Below are 21,394 nucleotides of genomic sequence, written 5' to 3'. Positions count from 1 at the left end.
TAGCCTAATCTGCCCTGGACCCCCCTTAAGCTTTGGTGAGTGGGGACCACCGGTTATCCATGAACAGGTGGTCAGGAGTTTTTTTCTTTAATGTTATTCTTCTTAATTATCTTATCTCTACCTCCCTTTGTCTCTGTTTCCCTCTCTCTCTTTCTCACAAACCCCGACCCTCTCTTCTTTCTCTCTCTCTCCTCAGTTCTCTCCTTTCCCTTCAATCTCTTACCCTCTCAACCAAAATATCAACTGCTCCCTTTCTCTTTCGTTCTCAACCTTCTCCCCACCTACCCCCCTTTCTCACCCCTCTCTCTTTCTCTAGGCTCTCTTCCTCCCCCCACCTCTAAAGAGGCAGACCTCTGTTGCTCTCATTTGTTGACGGGCTTGGTGTGATGAACGACTGGGGAATCCCCTAGATTTAATGCGCCCTCTCAGAGACTGGTGTCACGCATTAGACAAGGGTAGGGTTGTCAACTTGTCCTTGGTCCTGGGGGAGTCCATTCCTCCCCGCTCTCCTCTCCTTCACTAGAGACCAGCTCGAGTGAAACTTCAGAACAAGTGAAACTTCAGGAGCTGTACAGACTCACCTACTCTTGCCGAGGATCTCAGCTCATCCTGAGGCCATGGGAGTCACCCACGGAAAGAAAGTAAGTAACTATATTATGTTTCCTTCCTCATTTCTTCACTTCTGATTTGACACGCCACTGGACTCTGACAAATCTCAGGTCACATGGTCAGCATGCAGGGTGGTGCTGCAGAGACATGCATTATGTTAGTAGACTGGCAATGTTAAACAACTATTCGAATTAACTTTGTGTCTGTAAGCCCAAAAAAGGTCTGAAGGTCTATGACACTTGTGAGCTAGAAAACCTGAGGTAATTGTAATTCATGTTTTGAACCTCAACCAGATTGAAAGTTAATGTCTGTCTCAATAAACATCTTTCATCGAACTTGTTTCATAGAATAAAGAATAACAGAAACGTTTGGTTTCCCTCTTTGGCCAGAGTTGCTTCAATGGCTATTTACAAACTTGACAACTGTTCAAATGAGCCGTAGAAACCCACCGAGCACACACTGGATGAACCAATGAAATGACGTTGAACCAATGTGAAATAACTGTTGAATTGACGCCTGTGCCCAGTGGAACCTTCTGAAAGATTCTGACAGCAATTGAAAGAGGCGCAGTACGTTTTGTCTGGACCTTCAAGCTTTGTAAGTAACCCAAAATAATTGTGTGTCTGTGTGAAACAACACGTAGACTAGACCCGGTAAGAGCAGCGTGTTTACCCCAGAGCGAATGTCCTGCTGTTGTGTCACAATAATGGTCTACGCACAACATCTTCTCCCAGAGATTAGCCAATCAGTGGCAATTACCTCAATTATCTAAAGAGCATTGAACCAACGGAGATGCCATTTCTACAGCTCAACCAGATGTACACACACGTACTCTCCTCGTATCCATTAGCAGGGTTTTGGTCAATTCCTTTTGAACAGTGATGCTATTGCTAAACCTCAACAAGATTATAGACTACACTCTCCTGATATTCATTTAGATGACATCATGTTGGTATTATCTTCACTGAACTCTTACAATACTACAGCTCAACAAGATTATAGACTCTTCTCCTGTTAGGGATGGATCCAAATGGACAGAATGGGTACATGGAGGAAAATCGGTGAGGGTCATGCTTCTTCAATTTCAGAAAATGGCAAAACGCACAGGCCTACCCCTTGTCAGCTTAAGAAAATAAAACAGATCTGATTAAATAAAGTGATCTATAACAGCGCTTTGGTCCGTGATGCTTTATGCTAGAAACAAGCTGTAAAATACCCACGTAAGATGTCACTCCGATGCATATGGGGATATCGTTGTTTCCTTTCTTTTCATTCAGAGGCTGAGCTACAACCTTCTATAGCCGAGGAGACAAAAACATGACTGTTTGGTGAAGTAATCTAATTCTGTCACTATTCATTGGTTAAGCTATTCACTTCCTGTACAGTAGAAGATGTTTAAACACAGACAGCTTCTAGGGAAACACTTCTTGACCTTCTCTCATTGGGTTAAGCCAAGAGTAGCCAGGCAGTTAAAGCTTACATTTTTCTGCATCTGGCAGTTGAAGCTTACATTTTTCTGCATCTGGGGTGGAAAGGTAGGCCTACATTTTGAAAGTACCATGCTGAGATTCCTAATGATGTCTCACATTGAACTATTTGCAAACAGGGGCAACTTTGATTTGGCATTGGGAAATAGGCCTATGTGTCCATTTTATCATATCTCTCTATCTAATTTTTGCCTGTAATTTAGGTAATTTGTGTGGTATTATAAAATATTCTGCTAATATGTAAAATTACGTAGAATTGCATAAAATACTTTTATTTCTCGGACCTGCAAATAAGATGATAGATTCATGCAATGCTTTTACAATAAAGGAGATCTTTCCACCCCTACCATTGTCCACAGTGGTCTGTGAATCCTCAACCTGACCCACAGCCCTGTGTGCTAATAGAATTCCTGCGTTGCCATGTAATACTTAAAGGATGAAGAACAATTTCTAAAATGGCATTATCTAAGGCTCTAGTCTGTCCTGGAAATGAAGGTAAATGGTAAGAATGTTTTGTTTTAATTACTATTTTGGGTATAGGGGATGGTCACTTCTTTTTTTTTCTTTAAGCGCTCAGGGAGGGTTTAGGTAAAATATATTTTGCTGAAGGGAGGGCCATCCGTTTTAATTTCAGAGGTCCGATTTTCTCCATGCAACCCTTTATAATGAGTTAAATTCACTCCCTTAGTCAATAGCTGATCATGTTAGTATCCGGGTTGGGCGGTACCATTTCAATTTAGGCATTTGTAGTGGTGGATCAGGACAAAATGACAAAGAAGCTTAAAATACCAGATCACCCCTGCCAATAGGTAGAGTTGCTGTGTATAAAGTTAGCCAGCCCCTTCAATATTTTATGAAAACTTATCTGCTGTTGCGACATACATGTTTTAACTTTTCAATTAATGATATTTAATACCCATTGATTTTTTTCTTCTGAGTATGACTTATAGATGCCTCATGAGCTTCCATTCAATTGTTGTACCCCATCAGAACCCAAAATGTGAGCTTGTTTTACTTCTTAGTTTGTGAACAATGTACTGTAAATGTAAACAACCACTGTACAGCCTCAAAAAAAAGTCTTTATTCAATCCGTATCGCAGAAATTGAGCGTTACAGTGTGATTGAAATTGAAAGGCAATGTTCCCGCGTTAGCGGAGACTGCATTTACAGTAAACACTGCATATTTCGTCTCAATCTGAAATAACCTTTACATTTCCAGCACACAATCTGTAACGCTTCAGTGATACAGACTGAGTAGAACCCATAGTCAAAACTATAATGTTGATATCATGGATGGTCAGTCCTTGTATCCATAGCTCTGTCCATGAGTTTTTAGAGTGGTTACATTTCTCTAGCCCCGTCTCTCAGCTGTTTACCACATCAGTGGTGGTGAGGCATTATCATTGTTTGAAATGCAGATTTCCTTTCTTTGAACTATTGGTATGCTGGCCTTTGAAGGGGCAAAGATCCTCCAAACTCAGGCCATAAGAGATGCTGTCTGGCTGACCTCCACCTCAGGCAACATATGTACATGTAGACGATTGCAATGAATCACCAGATTCTGTTTAGCTTTCATTTAAAACAAAGTTGGACTTGCTTTTAATCTGTTGCAGCAGTATGTCCAGCAGCAGGATTTAATCTGAAATACACTCAGTGGCCAGTTCACGAAAATTCTCCTACAGACAGTCACGTGACCATGGCTTGCTATATAAAGCAGGCAGACAGGCATCAAGGCATTCAGTTACTGTTCAATTGAACATTAGAATGGGCAAAACGAGTGACTGAAGCGACTTTGAGCGTGGTATGATCATCGGTGCCAGGCACGACGGTTCCAGTATCTCAGAAACGGCCGGCCTTCTGGGCTTTTCACACACGACAGTGTCTAAGGTTAATCAAGAATGGTGTGACAAACAAAAAACATCCAGTCGGCGGCAGTCCTGTGAGCGAAAACAGTTTGTTGATGAGAGGTCGAAGGAGAAGGGCAAGAATTGTTCAAGCTAACAGGCGGGCCACAAACAGTAAAGTAACAGTTCAGTACAACAGCGCTGTGCAGAACGGCATCTCGGAACACACAAGTCCTTGTCGTCCTTATCACAGATGGGCTATTGCAGCAGACGACCACACCGGGTTCCACTCTTATCAGCTAAAAACAAGAAAAAGTGACTCCAATGGGCATGGTATCACCAAACAACGCCTGGTCCGACGAATCCCAATTCATGTTGCATCATGTTGATGGCAGAGTCGGAATTTGGTGTAAGCAGCATGAGTCCATGGCCACATCCTGCATGGTAAAATAATGGTACAGGCTGGTGGCGGTGGAGTAACGGTATGGGGAATGTTTTCCTGGCACACGTTAGGTCCGTTGATACCAATTGAGTAATGTTTCCATGCCCTGAAGAATTCAGGCTGTTCTGGAGGCAAATAAGGGTCTGACCCGGTACTAGATGGATTTGCCCTAATAAACTGGCCACTGATTGTATATTGCTCCTCTTAACAAGGCTTCATATTGTATTAAAAAAAGAATAATTGTATTGAACGTTATTGCCAGTAACTAAGGCCTGTTGTTTGTGGTTTTGTCAGTAATGAGGTGGATGGCAGGCCTCCACAAGGGCCTCTCCTCTCAGTTCACTGGTCATCTGGGTCTGTAGCTGCCCCTTCACGTCACAAGGGCCTCTCCTCTCAGTTCACTGGTCATCTGGGTCTGTAGCTGCCCCTTCACGTCTGGTCTAACACAAACAACAAAGGACCATTGTTGAGCTGATTGTCCATTGGGACATTCAAAATGAGTTGGCTGTGATCACCTTATGAAAGACATCCTTGAAATTAGACCATTCAAAATGTTGTGAAAAATATGGTATTACTGGGAGAGAGAGAGTGGGGGAGATAGAGGGGGAAGGAGATGGTGGGAGATGGGGGAGAGGGCGAAGGAGAGTGGGGGGAGGGGGGGGGCTGGGAACGACATTACTGTGATACATGTTACTGTATTCCTTGGTCTGTCAGTTTCTCTGACAGTTTCTCATGTGGTTGATTGTGTTTTATCTGTTGACAGAGTGAACACCACCTCCAACTCTCTCCCACAAGAAGTAGAACACCTCTGAAGGGAACAGGTGAGAACAATCTGTTATCCGATTAGAATAGAAGAAGAATGGATCACTTAACATCTACCTGTATTGTCATCGGACAATGAAGATGTAGGGCAGATGTCCCAGACACAGATTAAAAATAGTCCCGGACAGAAAAAGCATGCTCAATGGAGAATCTCCATTGAAAGTCCTTCCTAGTCCGGGACTAGACGTAATCTGTGTCCGGGACACCAGCCTGTAGTGTCTCTCCACCATGAGGCGTGTGGAGGTGCTTTGTGATACTGTAAATCCCCAACCATATTGTGATGGGTGTAATTATGTAAATAGGTCCGGCGGTTGGCTTCCAGTGAGGAGGTTTAAACAGGGCGGGGCTTGAGCCCCTGGATAATCCAACCTAGAGGGCGAGGCACGGAGCAGAGAGGAGGGAGAGGGGAGATAGAGGGACAGTGGAGAGAGAGAGAAAGATAGAGGAGGGGAGAAAGAGAGTGGAGGGATCAAAGTCCCAAAGTGAAGTTGAGGGAAGGGAGAGAGGGTAGAGGGAGAGAGGAGAGGAGGAAGAAGAGAGGAGAGGAGGAGGGAAAGAGGAGATGATGCATGGAGAGGGAGGGGTCAGTAGCGAGGCTACAGGACAACCTGAGCGGTCATGTGACTGACTGGCAGCTAGAGGTGTGGCCAGGGCTGGAGGCGGGGCTGAGGTGGAATGGAGACAGTGCTGTTAGGGTAGTGGAGCAGGGAGTGGCTGTGGAGGTACACTCCCAGACCCAGCCCAGCTCTGGCCAGACCTCTGGATTCATAGTGCCAGTGATAGCTTTGCTAGCTTACTTATCACTAGCCGGGCCCTGGGCTACATAGAAGAGATGGATACTAGCAGTGTCATCCCAAACAGAACACCAGGAAGGCAGAGAGAGGGACTGGTCAAGTCAGGTAAGGGACCTGTAGATAATTTCAGTGAGAGAAACAACTGCATTAAAGAGTAGCTTTTCATAGGAACTGATTGATGATTGGTGTAAAAAGGGCCTCATGTGTTGGGTTTGTGAGTACATCATTCATTTATACATAAATAAATGATTCGATATTGGGTTGATGGGTGTTGATGGACATGTTTCAATCCCTCTGGAAAATCACAGAGGCAAACTTTGTATTTATGCAAACACTTTGTAAATATGGTCCTTGGAGTTTGATAGTGAAATGTATAACCACATGTGCACAATGAGTTGGTGCAATAGGACACCTGTTGTTCTATGTAGTTCTGATACGGAGATAGTTAATGCCCTAACTTGGTCCTAGATCTGCTTGTGCTGTACAGTCAACTCCTATGATGTTTCCCATTTCAAAAACCATAGGAGTTGGCATGACAGCACGAACAGATCTGGGTCTAGGCTACTAATGGATCAGTGTTGCCCATGCCAAGGAATAGATCATAAGCTTAACACACCATAACAAACCTCTCTCCCATAACAAACAGCTGTGGTGCTATAAACAGAACAAAATGACCCGTTTAGCTGATTCTGCTGCTATGATGCAACTGGAGTGTGTCTGGCCAGCGGGGAAAAGGGACATGATTTTAGTTGTGTAATGTGTAATGTTACTAAGTGATGTAACCTCTGTCATCATTTTCTGCTCCTGTCTTAATACGAGGCTTACGGACATGTTTTAAAAACGAGGATGTGAGCTCAGGCAAAACATTCAAGTTGACTTTGTCTCTGTCCCCCAGCCTCAGCCCACGCCGACCTGCTATCAGAACAGGATGGAGAGCAGGGTCAACGTGCAGAGGACCAAGAGCAGGGGAAGTCAGGTGGATCCCCACCTCAGCCAGAGAGTCAGGGGGAGGAGGGCAGAGATCTTATCATCCAGCCCAAGAAGCGCCTCAACCTGGTCAGAGTCTCCAAGAGCCACCAGGAGCTCCACAGGGAGTTAAGGATGACACACAAGAGGTAGGGCTTTCACAGGTTAGCCCAAGCGTGTGCGCTGCACATAGCTGCAAACGCGCTTCATCAGTCCTATTTGTTCTCTGTCAGAGGTCCCTGTCTGGAGGTGAAGCCGGAGCTCCAGCGTGTTCTGGAACAGAGGAACTGGGAACAGGGGATGAAACAGAGGAGAGAGGCAGAGGAGAAGAAGAACCGGTCTCCTCTCCAACAGGAACTGCTCAAGAGGCACCGGAGGCTGGAGGAGGTTGGTATGCTTCATGTCAACGTGGCGGAGACAGCCTTTTGCGGTAAACGCTGCGCATGTCGGCAAATGTTGACGCGGAGCTTCCACAATACTTTGGCGATTACGGCTTGAATCCAGCCCATTGCTTTTGTGTCTGTCTGACTTGTCAAAGTTGACATGTTTCGCACTGCGCACAGCTTCACTCATGCATGACTAGCTCATTTACATACAATGCTCATTATTAAAATGTATGATGGAGTCAAAGCAGACATGACTTATTCAGTTCTTGCGAACTTTACATACGGTGTCCTGTTGGGTTGAAACTTGTACATACACATAGTATGCAGTCCTATCTACTTCTGTATTCAATGACTGTCAGTGTCCATCTGTTCCCCGCAGCTGGAGAGGGAGCTAAAGGCACAGCAGGAGGGCCTGCAGAGTTCCCCAGAGTTCATCAGAGTTAAAGAGAGCCTGAGACGCACCACCATGCTGGATGTGGGAGAGAAGGTAGTTTAGAAGGACTGACAGGAAGATGCGTAACGTATGGTTAGAGTGGCGCGGGGTTGTTTTAGCATCTACATGAGGTAAGGATAGGATGGTGCGGATACATGACTACATGGAGGTGAAGGAAGACTGTGTGACATTGAGCTATTCGATTGGGTTGACAGTTGGTGGGATAGTATGCTTGGCATAGTTCAGCTGCATGGGAGTACAGATGGATGCACGCATGGTGCAGATTGGTACCTGAACATGTCATCGGCCACATGTCTTCTCCGAAAGAGCCTACTGCCTGAAGGTAACCACCCCTTGTCCAATTGGCCTTTTTGAAGAACATCTTTATATGTTCCAATTAGGGATCGACTCCCTGCTAGCCTGGTCCCAGATCTGTTTGTTGTCTTGCCAACTCAATATTATCTTCCATGACAACGACCATAGGATCTGGCTATATAGCACAAACAGATCTGGGACGTGGCTGGCCCCTCCCATCCTCTGAGAGACTTGACGTTAGATTAGGCATTTGTCTCTCATGCCAACCACCCCTGGCCCGGAGAGAGAGGGAGAGCACCCCTTTAACCAGGGATCTTACTGAGTTACATACCATGAGCGACTGTAACGTTTTTAATTGCATGCCTATAAAGTGTTCACATTGTGATTGTATTCGTGGAATATGTTGATATACTGTATCAGTAGATGTATTTCTAAAGTAATATTACATTTCCTATTTGTTTGTTTATAAGTTTACAGTATTTTTTGCCTGTCCTAAATGTTCAGTCATTTTATATTATTAGCAGTTTTACAACTGGTCTAAGACTGTTATTTCTTAAATAATGGTTCCATCCTGTCTTTCCCTGAGCCTCTCACATACACATTCTATATGCAAATCAACAGAACATACCTAATTCACCTAGTGACAACAGTGAATAATAATGTTTAACACTTTGGATGACAGTGTCCTTGGAAACGTGTACTTTGTCATAAATAAAAGGGACATTAAACATGAATAAAGTGCATTTTATATTTTATCTGGACCCAAGTGTAAGACAGCATCCCATGTCTGTTGTACCATACGTCCTCTATTATCCACACTCGGGTATATACAGTACATACTGCCCCATCAGATGGCAGAATAGAACGCATATACTGTATTACCGATGGTATTATTATAACATACCATAACCCTCACCGTTCAAGTAAAAAAACAAAAAATAGAAAATGAAAGTGTAGTCTCTACCCGTTTGTCTGTTTTCTTCTGTTTGGTGCCTAATGAACGTGACCCTGACTGAATTCTTCAAAAATGACAGTAAAATGACAGTACACACAATGCATAGACAAGGAAGTTTAATTTCATTTCCTGCGATCATATCTCCTCCGATGGTACAAATCATTATCTCCTTTCATACATGTTGATCAATAACCCATGATGCATTGCATCCATACATTAGTAGCTCAAAACAGCTTTTACAAAAAAGGATATATATATATATATGTGTGTGCGTGTGTTTCTTTATGCATTTAAATGTTTGTCATGAGTCAAATAAATATGTTTATTTTTTTTTACAAATCGGAACCAAGGGGAAACAAAACCAAGGAAAGGTTCAACAGAAGGTCTATACCAAACAAATGAACTCAGGTTATTAGATTAACAAAGTCATCAACAGCAACTACACCAAACATATAACATGAAGCCCTTCACACATGGTTTGCATATTTTCCACTCTGCAGTCAGTCAGTCACTTATAAAGACCAGAATGATTGCCTTCTATGACTGGCCAACATCTTTCGACCAATTATAACCTCATGAAGTCACTGCTAAGGACCAAACACAGGTCACCATTGGCCTAAATCAGGTCCAACGATAAGGTTTTGGCTAGCAGTACCTCTGATTCAACTAAACAATAAGGATTTGGTATCCAATCTGAACAGCCGTTTGGCATGAACAAAACAGATTATAACAGGCTTCCCCAGTTGGCTCTCCATTGTCAGCCTTACTGATGTGTGGAAACCGTAATTATATCAAGTAACACTGCACTTTGAGATTTTTAATCAGACTGCATTCTGTCTTGTCATTGCAGTTAGAGAACTGGTTTCTCGTTCCACTCCTAAGCAAACGCTCAAAGTATTTGAAATATTTCAAATAGTATTTTAACTCAAGTCTGTCGTGTTCACTCAACATGTTTTATGTTACAATCAAAACTGTTGCACAGTACCAGGGCAAGGGAGGGGCCAGGGATTATTCAGTAGGTTGAGACAAACGACAAAACCTTCAGTGGACAAAACAAATAAATAGACTCCCACAACGACGTATAGAACATCCTAGAGTTGTAATTTAAACTAAATCAACATGGTTACCAGGGAAATGGTGCCAGTGTGCCACTGGGGTAGAGATATGACCATCATATGGACAATGCAGAGGTTAAGGTAAAGTTACAGTTCAGACTGTGCTGCGCGTACGTACATTGTCAACAACAGAACATCTGACTGGTGATTCTCACTTCACATTATATAGTTTTCAGAATTACATTATTCAGAATTACATTATTCAGAATTACATTATTCAGAATTACATTATTATATATTTTTTGGATCAGGACAACAGAGTAGTAATAATAATCATACACGTGTGTTTTTTAAAAAATATTTATATGTTGATCATCATTCATGTAAACATATTATAACCAGGTCATGCAGACGGTAGACCGATACTTCTTCCACAAGAGAGAGGTGCACAGTACAGAGCAGACAGTGAACACACACTGAGATCCCTCCCACCACGAAGGATAGGGGTGTAAAATGGGCGGCACGTTTAAATGATCAGAACATTTAGGGACCTTTGCAGATGGAGTTGTCATGCATACAACTGACTTGATTCCTTATCAAGTGGAGTTTTTTTGCAAACTACTCCTAACTGAAACGGTCTCAACATCAAACCATGTGCCCCAACTCACATGTTAAGTGGGTGTGGTTACTATGGACATGCTCATTGGCTGAGAAGGTGTATAGGATTAATCTGATAGGCTATACAGTCCGTTTGTTGTCATAGGGATCTCAGTGTGAACCTCTTTTTTTTTAAGTCTCCCTTTTATATCCAAACATTTCACATTTTATCATCCAACCGAAGCATGCAGATGCCTCGAACCAGAAGCGCTTTTTACGACCCCAGTCTGAACCAGAATACAGAGTCAATCCAGAGTCCTGCAGTCAACTCACTCATAAACTCTGAAGTGTTTCTGATGGGGATGGAAGCATCAAAACTGAAACAAACACAGGTAAGATACAGATGATTCATGATCCAAATGGAACAATAGAAGAAGAAAAATAAACATTACAATGGGAAGAAGAAAGTAGTAGTGGTTTGAATGTTGATGAACTGGTATTGGTTTCAGTGATACGGAAACAAATGGTCTTTTGTGCCTGGAAACTCTGCCTGGCTGGTTGTGTCCCTCTAGTGGACACAGCCTGTCATAACATCACTCTGCATTCATGGCCAGACTGGGCCGGCTCTGGGTGGCTCCATAGAAACATACGTATCCCCATGGCGACAGAGGGGCGGGGTCTGTGGCTACTCAGACGCGACTTGCTGGCCTGCAGCAGTAGGTGCAACTCCTCAGACTGTCCCGGTCGGCACTGCCTTCTGCACTCCCACGCCGCTGCGACACTGGAGAGGAGAGGAGAGCTTGATGACAGGGACAGTACTCCACAGTGCTGTACTAGAGTCACAGAAGGTTGGTGGCACCTTCATTGGGGAGGACGGGCCTGTGGTAGTGACTGGAGTGGAATCAGTGGAATGGTATCAAATACATTAAACACATGGTTTCCAGGTGTTTGATGCCATTCCATTTGCTCTGCGCCAGCCATTATTATGAGCAATTCTTCCCTCAGCATCCTCCTGTGATTAGAGTACTGTACTACTAGAGTACCAAGAGAGTACTGTAGACATCACTGTACTTGCTCAGAGGCTCCACAGTACTGGCGGCTATGTGAGATTTTTTTTTATTAATTTTTTTATTTCACCTTTATTTAACCAGGTAGGTCAGTTGAGAACAAGTTGTCATTTACAACTGCAACCTGGCCAAGATAAAGCAAAGCAGTGCGACACAAACAACAACACAGAGTTAGACATAAACAAACGTACAGTCAATAACACAATAGAAAAAATCTATATACAGTGTGTGCAAATGAAGTAATATTAGGGAGGTAAGGCAATAAATAGGCCGTAGTGGCGAAGTAATTACAATTTAGCAAATTAACACTGGAGTGATAGATGTGCAGAAGATGAATGTGGAAGAAGAGATACTGGGGTGCAAAGGAGCAAAATAAAAAATAACAATATGGGGATGAGGTAGTTGGATGGGCAATTTACAGATGGGCTATGTACAGGTGCAATGATCTTTGAGCTGCTCTGGCAGCTGATGCTTAAAGTTAGTGAGGGAGATATGAGTCTCCAGCTTCAGTGATATTTGGAATTCGTTCCAGTCATTGGCAGAAGAGAACTGGAAGGAAAGGCGGCCAAATGAGGAATTGGCTTTGGGGGTGACCAGTGAAATATACCTGCTGGAGCGCGTGCTACTGGTGGGTGCTGCTATGGTGACCAGTGAGCTGAGATAAGGCGGGGCTTTACCTAGCAAAGGCTTAATGTGAGTCTGGAAGGAGAGTTTACAGTCTAACCAGACACCTAGGTATTTGTAGTTGTCCACTAAGTTAGATCCGTCCAGAGTAGTGATGCTGGACGGGCGGGCAGGTGCGGGCAGCGATCGGTTGAAGAGCATGCATTTAGTTTTACTTGCATAAGAGCAGTTGGAGGCAACGGAAGGAGAGTTGTATGGCATTGAAGCTCATCTGGAGGTTAGTTAACACAGTGTCCAAAGTAGGGCCAGAAGTATACAGAATGTTGTCGTCTGCGTAGAGGTGGATCACCAGCAGCAAGAGCGACATCATTGATCAGGCTTGGGCAAGTTGACCGGGGTAGTGGTAGCCAGGTGGAAAGCATGGCCAGCCGTAGAAAAATGCTTATTGAAATTCTCAATTATCGTGGATTTATCGGTGGTGACAGTGTTTCCTAGCCTCAATGCAGTGGGCAGCTGGGAGGAGTTGCTCATTCTCTATGGACTTTAAAGTGTCCCAGAACTTTTGGAGTTTGTGCTACAGGATGCAAATTTCTGTTTGAAAAAGCTGGTCTTTGCTTCCTTAACTGCCTGTGTATATTGGTTCCTAACTTCCCTGAAAAGTTGCATATCGAGGGGGCTATTCGATGCTAATGCAGTACGCCGCAGGATGTTTTTGTGCTGGTCAAGGGCAGTCAGGTCTGGAGTGAACAAAGGGCTATATCTGTTCCTGGTTCAATTTTTTTGGAATGGGGCATGCTTATTTAAGATGGTTAGGAAAGCACTTTTAAAGAATAACCAGGTATCTTCTACTGACAGAATGAGGTCAATATCCTTCCAGGATACCCCGGCCAGGTCGATTAGAAAGACCTGCTCGCTGAAGTGTTTTAGGGAGCGTTTGACAGTGATGATGGGTGGTCGTTTGACCGCAGACCTATTACGGAAGCAGGCAATGAGGCAGTGATCGCTGAGATCCTGGTTGAAGACAACAGAGGTGTATTTAGAGGGCAGGTTGGTCAGGATGATATCTATGAGGGTGCTGTGTTTACGGATTTGGGGTTGTACCTGGTAGGTTCATTGATAATTTGTGTGAGATTGAGGGCATCTAGCTTAGATTGCAGGACGGCTGGGGTGTTAAGCATGTCCCAGTTTAGGTCACCTAACAGTACGAGCTCTGAAGATAGATGGGGGGCAATCAATTCACATATGGTGTCCAGGGCACAGCTGTGGGCTGAGGGGGGTCTATAACAAGCGGCAACGGTGAGAAACTTGTTTCTGGAACGGTGGATTTATAAAAGTAGAAGCTCGAATTGTTTGGGCATAGACTCGGATAGTAAGACAGAACTCTGCAGGCTATCTCTGCAGTAGATTGCAACTCTGCCCCCTTCAGCAGTTATATCTTGTCGGAAAACGTTATAATTAGGGCTGGAAATTTCAGGATTTTTGGTGGCCTTCCTAAGCCAGGATTCAGACACGGCTAGGACATCCGAGTTGGCAAAGTGTGCTAAAGCAGTGAATAAAACAAACTTAGGGAGGAGGCTTCTAATGTTAACATGCATGAAACCAGGACTTTTATGATTACAGAAGTCAACAAATGAGAGCACCTGGGGAATGGGAGTGGGGCTGGGGGCTGCAGGGCCTGGATTAACCTCTACATCACCAGAGGAGCAGAGGATGAGTAGGATAAGGGTACAGCTAAAGGCTATAACAAATGGTCGTCTAGTGCGTTTGGAACAGAGAGTTAAAGGAGCAGGTTTCTGGGCACGGAAGAATATATTCAAATAGATAGAATAGATAGAAAGAGTGAGAGTCTGAGTGAGAGAGAGAGAGAGAGAGAGAGAGGTGTCTGGCTGAGTGGGGGACAGGCTTAGTTTTTGTCTCACTTACAGCTCTCCTCCTCTACCCCCGGTCCCTCTTCCTCCTCCTCCTCCTCCTCGTCCTCCTCCTGCAGCAGGAGTGCTTGGGCGTGACAGGGGCTGGTGGGGGTGATCTGGCTGGGGCCCTCTAGGCTGGTACCCAGCTGCAGTCTCCGCATGTGTCTCACCACCGCTGTGGCGTTGAACGCTTGCTATATGGGGGGAGAGGGGGGGAGATGGGAGAGGGGAAAGAGAGAAAGGGATAGAGCAAAAGAAAGGAGAGAGAGAAGGGAGATAGAGAGTAGAAAGAGGGGGTGGAAGAGAAGAGGGAGGGGTTGGGAGAGAGGGGGGAGGGGGTTGAGAGAGAGAGAGAGAGAGAGAGAGAGAGAGAGAGAGAGAGAGAGAGAGAGAGAGAGAAAGAGAGAGAAAGAGGGAGACATTTGAAATGTCTTTATTCTTTTGGAACTTCTGTGAGTGTAATGTTTACTGTTCATTTTTATTGTTTATTTCACTTTTGTTAATTATCTACTTCACTTGCTTTGGCAATATTAACATATGTTTCCCATGCCAATAAAGCCCTTAGATGGAATTGAAATTGAATTGAGAGAGAGAGAGAGAGAGAGAGAGAGAGCTGAAGGTGAAAAATTCACAGCGATTTATCCAACCACCATAAAAAACTGAAGAACCATATATATTAGAGAGAGGACAGAGAGAGATAAACTTATAAAAAGAGTAAGAACATGAGAGTTATCAAAGCTGTGATTTTGAGCCACTGACCTTCCATTTACTTTTAGCAAAGTTCTTCTTGATCTGAGCACTGACAGACTCATGGATGTTTTTATCAAGAGCTGTGTCTCCACAGATCCTGCAAACCAGAAAAGAGAGAGATGAGAGCAGGGTGGGGCAAGCTGTCTGACGGTTGGGTTGTGGGACGTAGGCATCGTAGCCTGGTTAAACCAGCCTGAACCTTTCGCCAGAATACATTGAAGGGCTTGAAGTGTCTCTCTAAGGTCTTAGAACGCATTCAGAGACGACGCTGCCGCATTATTGGAACTCCCTACAACTCACTCCCATGCAGACGGGGTGAAGCCCTACAACTCACTCCCATGCAGACGGGATGAAGCCCTTACAACTCACTCCCATGCAGACGGGATGAAGCCCTACAACTCACTCCCATGCAGACGGGATGAAGCCCTTACAACTCACTCCCATGCAGACGGGATGAAGCCCTACAACTCACTCCCATGCAGATGGGATGAAGCCCTACAACTCACTCCTATGCAGATGGGATGAAGCCTTACAACTCACTCCCATGCAGACAGGATGAAGCCCTACAACTCACTCCCATGCAGACAGGATGAAGCCCTACAACTCACTCCCATGCAGACGGGATGAAGCCCTACAACTCACTCCCATGCAGACGGGATGAAGCCCTACAACTCACTCCCATGCAGACGGGATGAAGCAGACGGGATGATGTCTGAGTGTTGGAGTGTGTCCCTAGCTGTCCGTAAATAAAAATAAAAAAAAATTGTTCCGTCTGGTTTGCTCTATATAAGCAATTTGAAATGATTTATATTTTTACTTTTGATACTTAAGTATATTTTTGCACTTACATTTACTTTTGATACTTATTTAAAGTAAGTATATTTAAAACCAAATACTTTTACTCAAGTAATATTTTGTTGGGTGACTTTCACTTTTACTTGAGTCATTTTCTATTAAGGTATCTTTACTTTTACTCAAGTATGAGAATTGGGTACTTTTTCCACCACTGAGTCCACTGCACAAGTTTCTAACCCCTACTGTACACAGAAACAGTATGATCTGAGGAGGCATTACTCTTTTGCAACAACCAGAGTTCTTTCTTGCCAAGAGCTCTCAAACTATGCAAATGTATTGCTATATCACTAAAGACATTGATATGCATATTTATTGATTTAGTGGTATGCCATTTTGTTGTTTATGACTTATCACTTATTGATGATGTACTGTTCATAGAGTTAGGCTGATCATATATTTTACTTGTGTTTTATTTTCTTATTTTTGTACATCGCATTTTATGTAAAGGTAACTGCCAAAATAAAGGAAACATCTAAATAAATGAGGGATACAAAGCATATTGAAAGCAGGTGCTTCCACACAGATGCGGTTACTGAGTTAATTAAGGAATTAACATCCCATCAACATCAACAAAGCACCAAATGATGAAATTTCTCATGGAAGAATAGTGTCGCATCCTCATAGAGTTCCAGACACTTGTAGAACCCATGTCAAGGCGCATTGAAGCTGGTCTGGCAGCTCGTGGTGGCCCAACCCCCTATTAAGACACTATTACATTATGTTGGTGTTGGTCAGGTTCAGGGTCGAACGAGGGTGTAGACATGATGCGAGGGTTAAGGTTGGGGTAAGGGTTATGGTTGAATCAGTATGTGGATATGAAGCTAGGGTTAAGGTTGCGGTCAGGGTTATGGTTGAACTAGGATGTGGAAATGAAGCTAGGGTTAGGGTTGAGGTTGGAGCTAGGGTTGTGGTTGGGGAAAGCTTGTAGTACCAGGGGTGTTGAAGTGCTTGATCAGTGGTATATCTCTTCATGAAGTCTTTCTCCATCAGGTGACAGATAAAGTCTTTAGCTGGAATTAATCAAAACAGTTTCAAATCATTACTGAACATTCACATTGTTGATTCCTTACCAATTCACACTATCTCCAGATACACTACATGACCAAAAGTATGTGGACACCTGCTCGTCAAACATCTCATTCCAAAGTCATTGGCATTAATATGGAGTTGGCCCCATCTTTGCTGCTATAACATCCTTCACAATTATTATGCTGATGTTGCTTCTAGAGGCAGTTTGGAACTCGGTAGTGAGTTGTAACCAAGGACAGATGATTTTTACGTGCTAAACACTTCAGCACTCGGCAGTCCCATTCTGTGATCTCGTGTGGCCAACCACTTCGCGTTGTTGCTCCTAGATGTTTCCACTTCACAATAACAACACTTATAGTACAGTTGACCGGGGCAGCTCTAGCAGGGCAGAAATTTGACAAGCTGACTTGTTGGAAAGGTGGCATCCTATGACGGCATCACGTTGAAAGTCACTGAGCTCTTCAGTACGGGCCATTCTACTGCTAATGTTTGTTTACGGAGATTGCATGGCTGTGTGCTTTATACACCTGTCAGCAACGGGTGTGGCTGAAATAGCCGATACCATTCATTTGAAGGGGTGTCCACATACTTGTGTATATATAGTGTATGGTACAGTATAATCAATGGCTTACAAATCCACACAAAGTAGACATGGTATTCATTCACAGTCCAATGTAATCTATGTCTTTGAAACGCGTGCAGATCATTGAAAAAGGATTCATGCTTTTATTGTGTTTTTTGTATGTGATCCTCTGACTTTTTTTCTATTACCAAAAAAAAAGTTAAAAGTGTGTTTAAGATACCTGAATCGGAGATGTCATCCCAGTAAGGAGAGTCAAACTCATACTCTGCCTTCAGTATCTGCTCAAACAGCTTAGCGTCGTTCTCGTCGTAAAACGGAGGGTATCCACACAACCTGAAAGAGTTCATATGACACGAGGGAACACTTATTGCTCCATACATCGAACGCAGCTAATAAAATATCCAATTTAAATTTGGTTGTAAGGATGTAATATCACTGTAGCGCTATTAAGTGCCAAGAGTCCCAGGCACAGATCGACCATACCAACACATCCATACCAAATAACATGGGGGTGTGAAGATCATTGAAGGACACGGACAGAACCATTTAAGAATTGTATAACTTTTGGAACGAGCTGCTCTAGAGAGTGCTCTATAACAGATGTTTGAATGCACAAGCACCAGTCAGTATACAGAGTATGAGACACTGTATTTGTGTTAGAAGACTAAGCAGATAACTTACAGAATATAAGAGATGACTCCGATGGACCAGCAGTCTACTGCTTTGCTGTACGGTTTCTGAGCCAACACCTCAGGAGCTGCCAACAACATGAAACCGCAAAGTCAGAGGAGGAGAGAGGAAGAGAGGGAGAGTCAGAAAGACAGAGATGGAGAGACAGAGCAACAGAAATGGAGAGAGAGTCGTGAAAAACAGAGGGGCTGAGAGGGTGAAAGCAGAGAGGGAGAGTGTGACTGTGAAAGACACAGGGACTGATTGAGTCCATTGAAGTTCGTGTTTTACCCCCTCAACCAGAGCTCTAGTGGGTTACATCACACACACACACACACACACACACACACACACACACACACACACACACACACACACACACACACACACACACACACAGAAAGACAGAGAGAGCTTTTGAAGGACTAACAGTTGATACAATAGCACTCCAACATAAATGGCATGCTTCAGAGGAGGTTGTGAATGGATCAGGGAGAGAAAGAGAGCGGGTAGTGAGAGAGATCACGCATGCACACACCCACAAACACATGGACACACCCACAAACACATGCACACACCCACAAACACATGGACACACCCACAAACACATGCACACACCCACAAACACATGCACACACACGCACTCATGCACGCACAGATCTCTTACCCACGTATCCTGGGGTCCCACAGGCTGTAGACATGACACTGCCTGTATCCTCGATCTTAGACAGGCCGAAGTCACTGATCATGATCTTAGAGTCCTCGTCCATACTGTAATACAACAGATTCTCTGGCTAGAGAGAGAAAAGAGACAAAAGAAAGACAGAGAGAGAGAGAGAGAGAGAGAGAGAGAGAGAGAGAGAGAGAGAGAGAGAGAGAGAGAGAGAGAGAGAGAGAGAGAGAGAGAGAGAGAGAGAGAGAGAGAGAGAGAGAGAGAGAGAGAGAGAGAGAGAGAGAGAGAGTGTGGAGGGGAGAGACAGAGAGAGCGAGAAAGCGAGAGACAGGGAGGGAGAGAGAAAGAGAGACACGGATGAGAAAGAAAGAGAGAGGAGAGAGGCAGATAGAAAGAGAGCGAGAGAGAGGGAGGAACAGAGAGAGAAAGAGAGAAGGGAGAGAGAGAGAAAGAGAGAAGGGAAAGAGAGATAGCGTGAGAGAGAAAATTAGGGTATGACGTTATGATAAAAAGTGAAAAGATTACAACTGGAGCTTTGAAGCTTTTCTTACAGAAACCTTAATGATTCCGGTAAGAAATAATTGGCAAGAAAAGTTGTTGAGGGAGTACATTGGCACCTCTTCTTCCAGTCTGGGATGTGGCAGCATGCCTAAACCTGAGGGAGGATCTGTTGCATTCCATGTTCAAATGGTCAAATGGTGATTGCTTGGCAACATTGCACCAACAGCTGTATCCATGTAAAATATTTAAATATGAAAATTATAATTTGGCAGGAGAGGAGTAAATTAACCTAGATTTCCAGCTTTCTCACATTGGTGAACACGAGACATGGATATGTGGCAATGCAAGACAAAGAGTAATTGGAGTGGTTGTTATTTTTGAGTACTAATCGAATGGACAGCATCTAATACTAATGTATCTATTTCTACAGGAATCATGACCATTTCACAACAGTACAAGACCTCATCAACTGACTCTCCAAGGAGGGAAACAAGCAGATCGGCCCTGTGTAGGATGACCCTGTGTAGGATGACCCTGTGTAGGATGACCCTGTGTAGGATGACCATGTGTAGGATGACCCTGTGTAGGATGACCCTGTGTAGGATGACCCTGTGTAGGATGACCCTGTGTAGGATGACCCTGTGTAGGATGACTCTGTGTAGGATGACCGTGTGTAGGATGACCCTGTGTAGGATGACCATGTGTTGGATGACCCTGTGTAGGATGACCCTGTGTAGGATGACCATGTGTAGGATGACCCTGTGTAAGACAACCATGTGTAGGATGACCATGTGTAGGATGATCCTGTGTAGGATGACCCTGTGTAGGATGACCATGTGTAGGATGACCATGTGTAGGATGACCATGTGTAGGATGACCATGTGTAAGACAACCATGTGTAGGATGAACCTGTGTAAGACAACCATGTGTAGGATGACCCTGTGTAGGATGACCATGTGTAGGATGACCATGTGTAGGATGACCATGTGTAGGATGACCATGTGTAGGATGACCCTGTGTAGGATGACCATGTATAAGACAACCATGTGTAGGATGACCATGTGTAGGATGACCATGTGTAAGACAACCATGTGTAGGATGACCCTGTATAGGATGGCCATGTGTAGGATGACCATGTGTAGGATGACCATGTGTAAGACAACCATGTGTAGGATGACCCTGTATAGGATGACCATGTATGGTATGACCACGTCGTGGAGGTGTGTGCATGTATGTATGTATGTATGTGTGTGTGCGTCAGGGTCAATTATCTTTCAGTTCCATACAATTCAGGAAGTACACCGAAATTCCAAATCTATTCAATGCTTTTCAATGAGTAACATTTAGAATTTCTGAATTCACTGGAATTTAAATGGATTTGACTCCAACTCTGGTTTGCGTGCATGTGTGAGTGTGTGTAAGGCACGTGCGTGCATGTGTGAGTGTGTGTGAGTGTAGAGTTGCCATACCTTCAGGTCCCTATGTACGATGCCCATGTCATGGAGGTATTTGACAGCGTCCAGGATCTGGTGGATGAGTTGGCTGGCATCTCTCTCCGTGTAGAAACCCTTCTCTACGATGCGGTCAAACAGCTCCCCTCCAGACACCCTGACAGAGACACACATCCATGATACTAAAAATGGGACCCGATGCTTCCCTGCTTGGCACACAACAATAAGGAGATAGATTGGGAGTAAGGCCCTGTGATTGACTAGTGTCCTGTCCAGGGGGTGTACTTGTACATCAAGCTGCCTCATGCTACAGAAAGGGGATAGGCTCTTACTCCTATAAGCCGTTCCCGGCACGCACGAGCCAATGCTACTTACGTATAATACTTACTTACAGGTGCTGGACAAAAAGAAGGTCCTATACATAGAGAAAAAGGGAATGTCCGCTCACTGTTTTGCTTCTCCCAAACACAATATTTGAAGAAAGGAAAATCATGTCTTCAACTCTTACCCCACACCAGTCCAGTAATCTGTCCCCGATTCATGACTTACAGTATTTCTACCAGAACACTGAAGAAGA

General features: G+C 44.0%; 2 protein-coding genes across 3 annotated transcripts in view; one reads left to right on the top strand and one right to left on the bottom strand.

Annotated features, from left to right (window-relative positions):
- The first annotated feature begins 214 nt into the window (after positions 1-214).
- On the top strand, positions 215-8,859 carry LOC115208102 (protein FAM107B). Its single transcript, XM_029775882.1, has 5 exons — positions 215-641; positions 5,146-5,203; positions 6,894-7,113; positions 7,198-7,351; positions 7,730-8,859. The coding sequence occupies exons 1-5, from the start codon at positions 618-620 to the stop codon at positions 7,844-7,846; spliced, it is 573 nt and encodes a 190-aa protein (XP_029631742.1). The 5' UTR covers positions 215-617; the 3' UTR covers positions 7,847-8,859.
- Positions 8,860-9,152: 293 nt separating this feature from the next.
- Positions 9,153-21,394, bottom strand: part of camk1a (calcium/calmodulin-dependent protein kinase Ia) — a 60,897-nt gene continuing 48,655 nt past the window's right edge. For both annotated transcript variants that reach the window (XM_029775879.1, XM_029775880.1), the window contains 8 exons: positions 20,836-20,974; positions 18,860-18,986; positions 18,205-18,280; positions 17,744-17,856; positions 16,843-16,921; positions 15,066-15,153; positions 14,320-14,500; positions 9,153-11,486 (listed from right to left, as the gene is read on the bottom strand). In XM_029775879.1, coding sequence (XP_029631739.1) covers positions 11,395-11,486; positions 14,320-14,500; positions 15,066-15,153; positions 16,843-16,921; positions 17,744-17,856; positions 18,205-18,280; positions 18,860-18,986; positions 20,836-20,974 — 895 coding nt within the window. In that variant the 3' untranslated portion in view covers positions 9,153-11,394. The remainder of the gene's footprint in view (positions 11,487-14,319; positions 14,501-15,065; positions 15,154-16,842; positions 16,922-17,743; positions 17,857-18,204; positions 18,281-18,859; positions 18,987-20,835; positions 20,975-21,394) is intronic.

Source organism: Salmo trutta, chromosome 14 (genome assembly GCF_901001165.1).
Source record: "Salmo trutta chromosome 14, fSalTru1.1, whole genome shotgun sequence".
Classification (NCBI taxonomy): domain Eukaryota; kingdom Metazoa; phylum Chordata; class Actinopteri; order Salmoniformes; family Salmonidae; genus Salmo; species Salmo trutta.
This window is presented reverse-complemented; position numbering and strand designations above follow the sequence as displayed.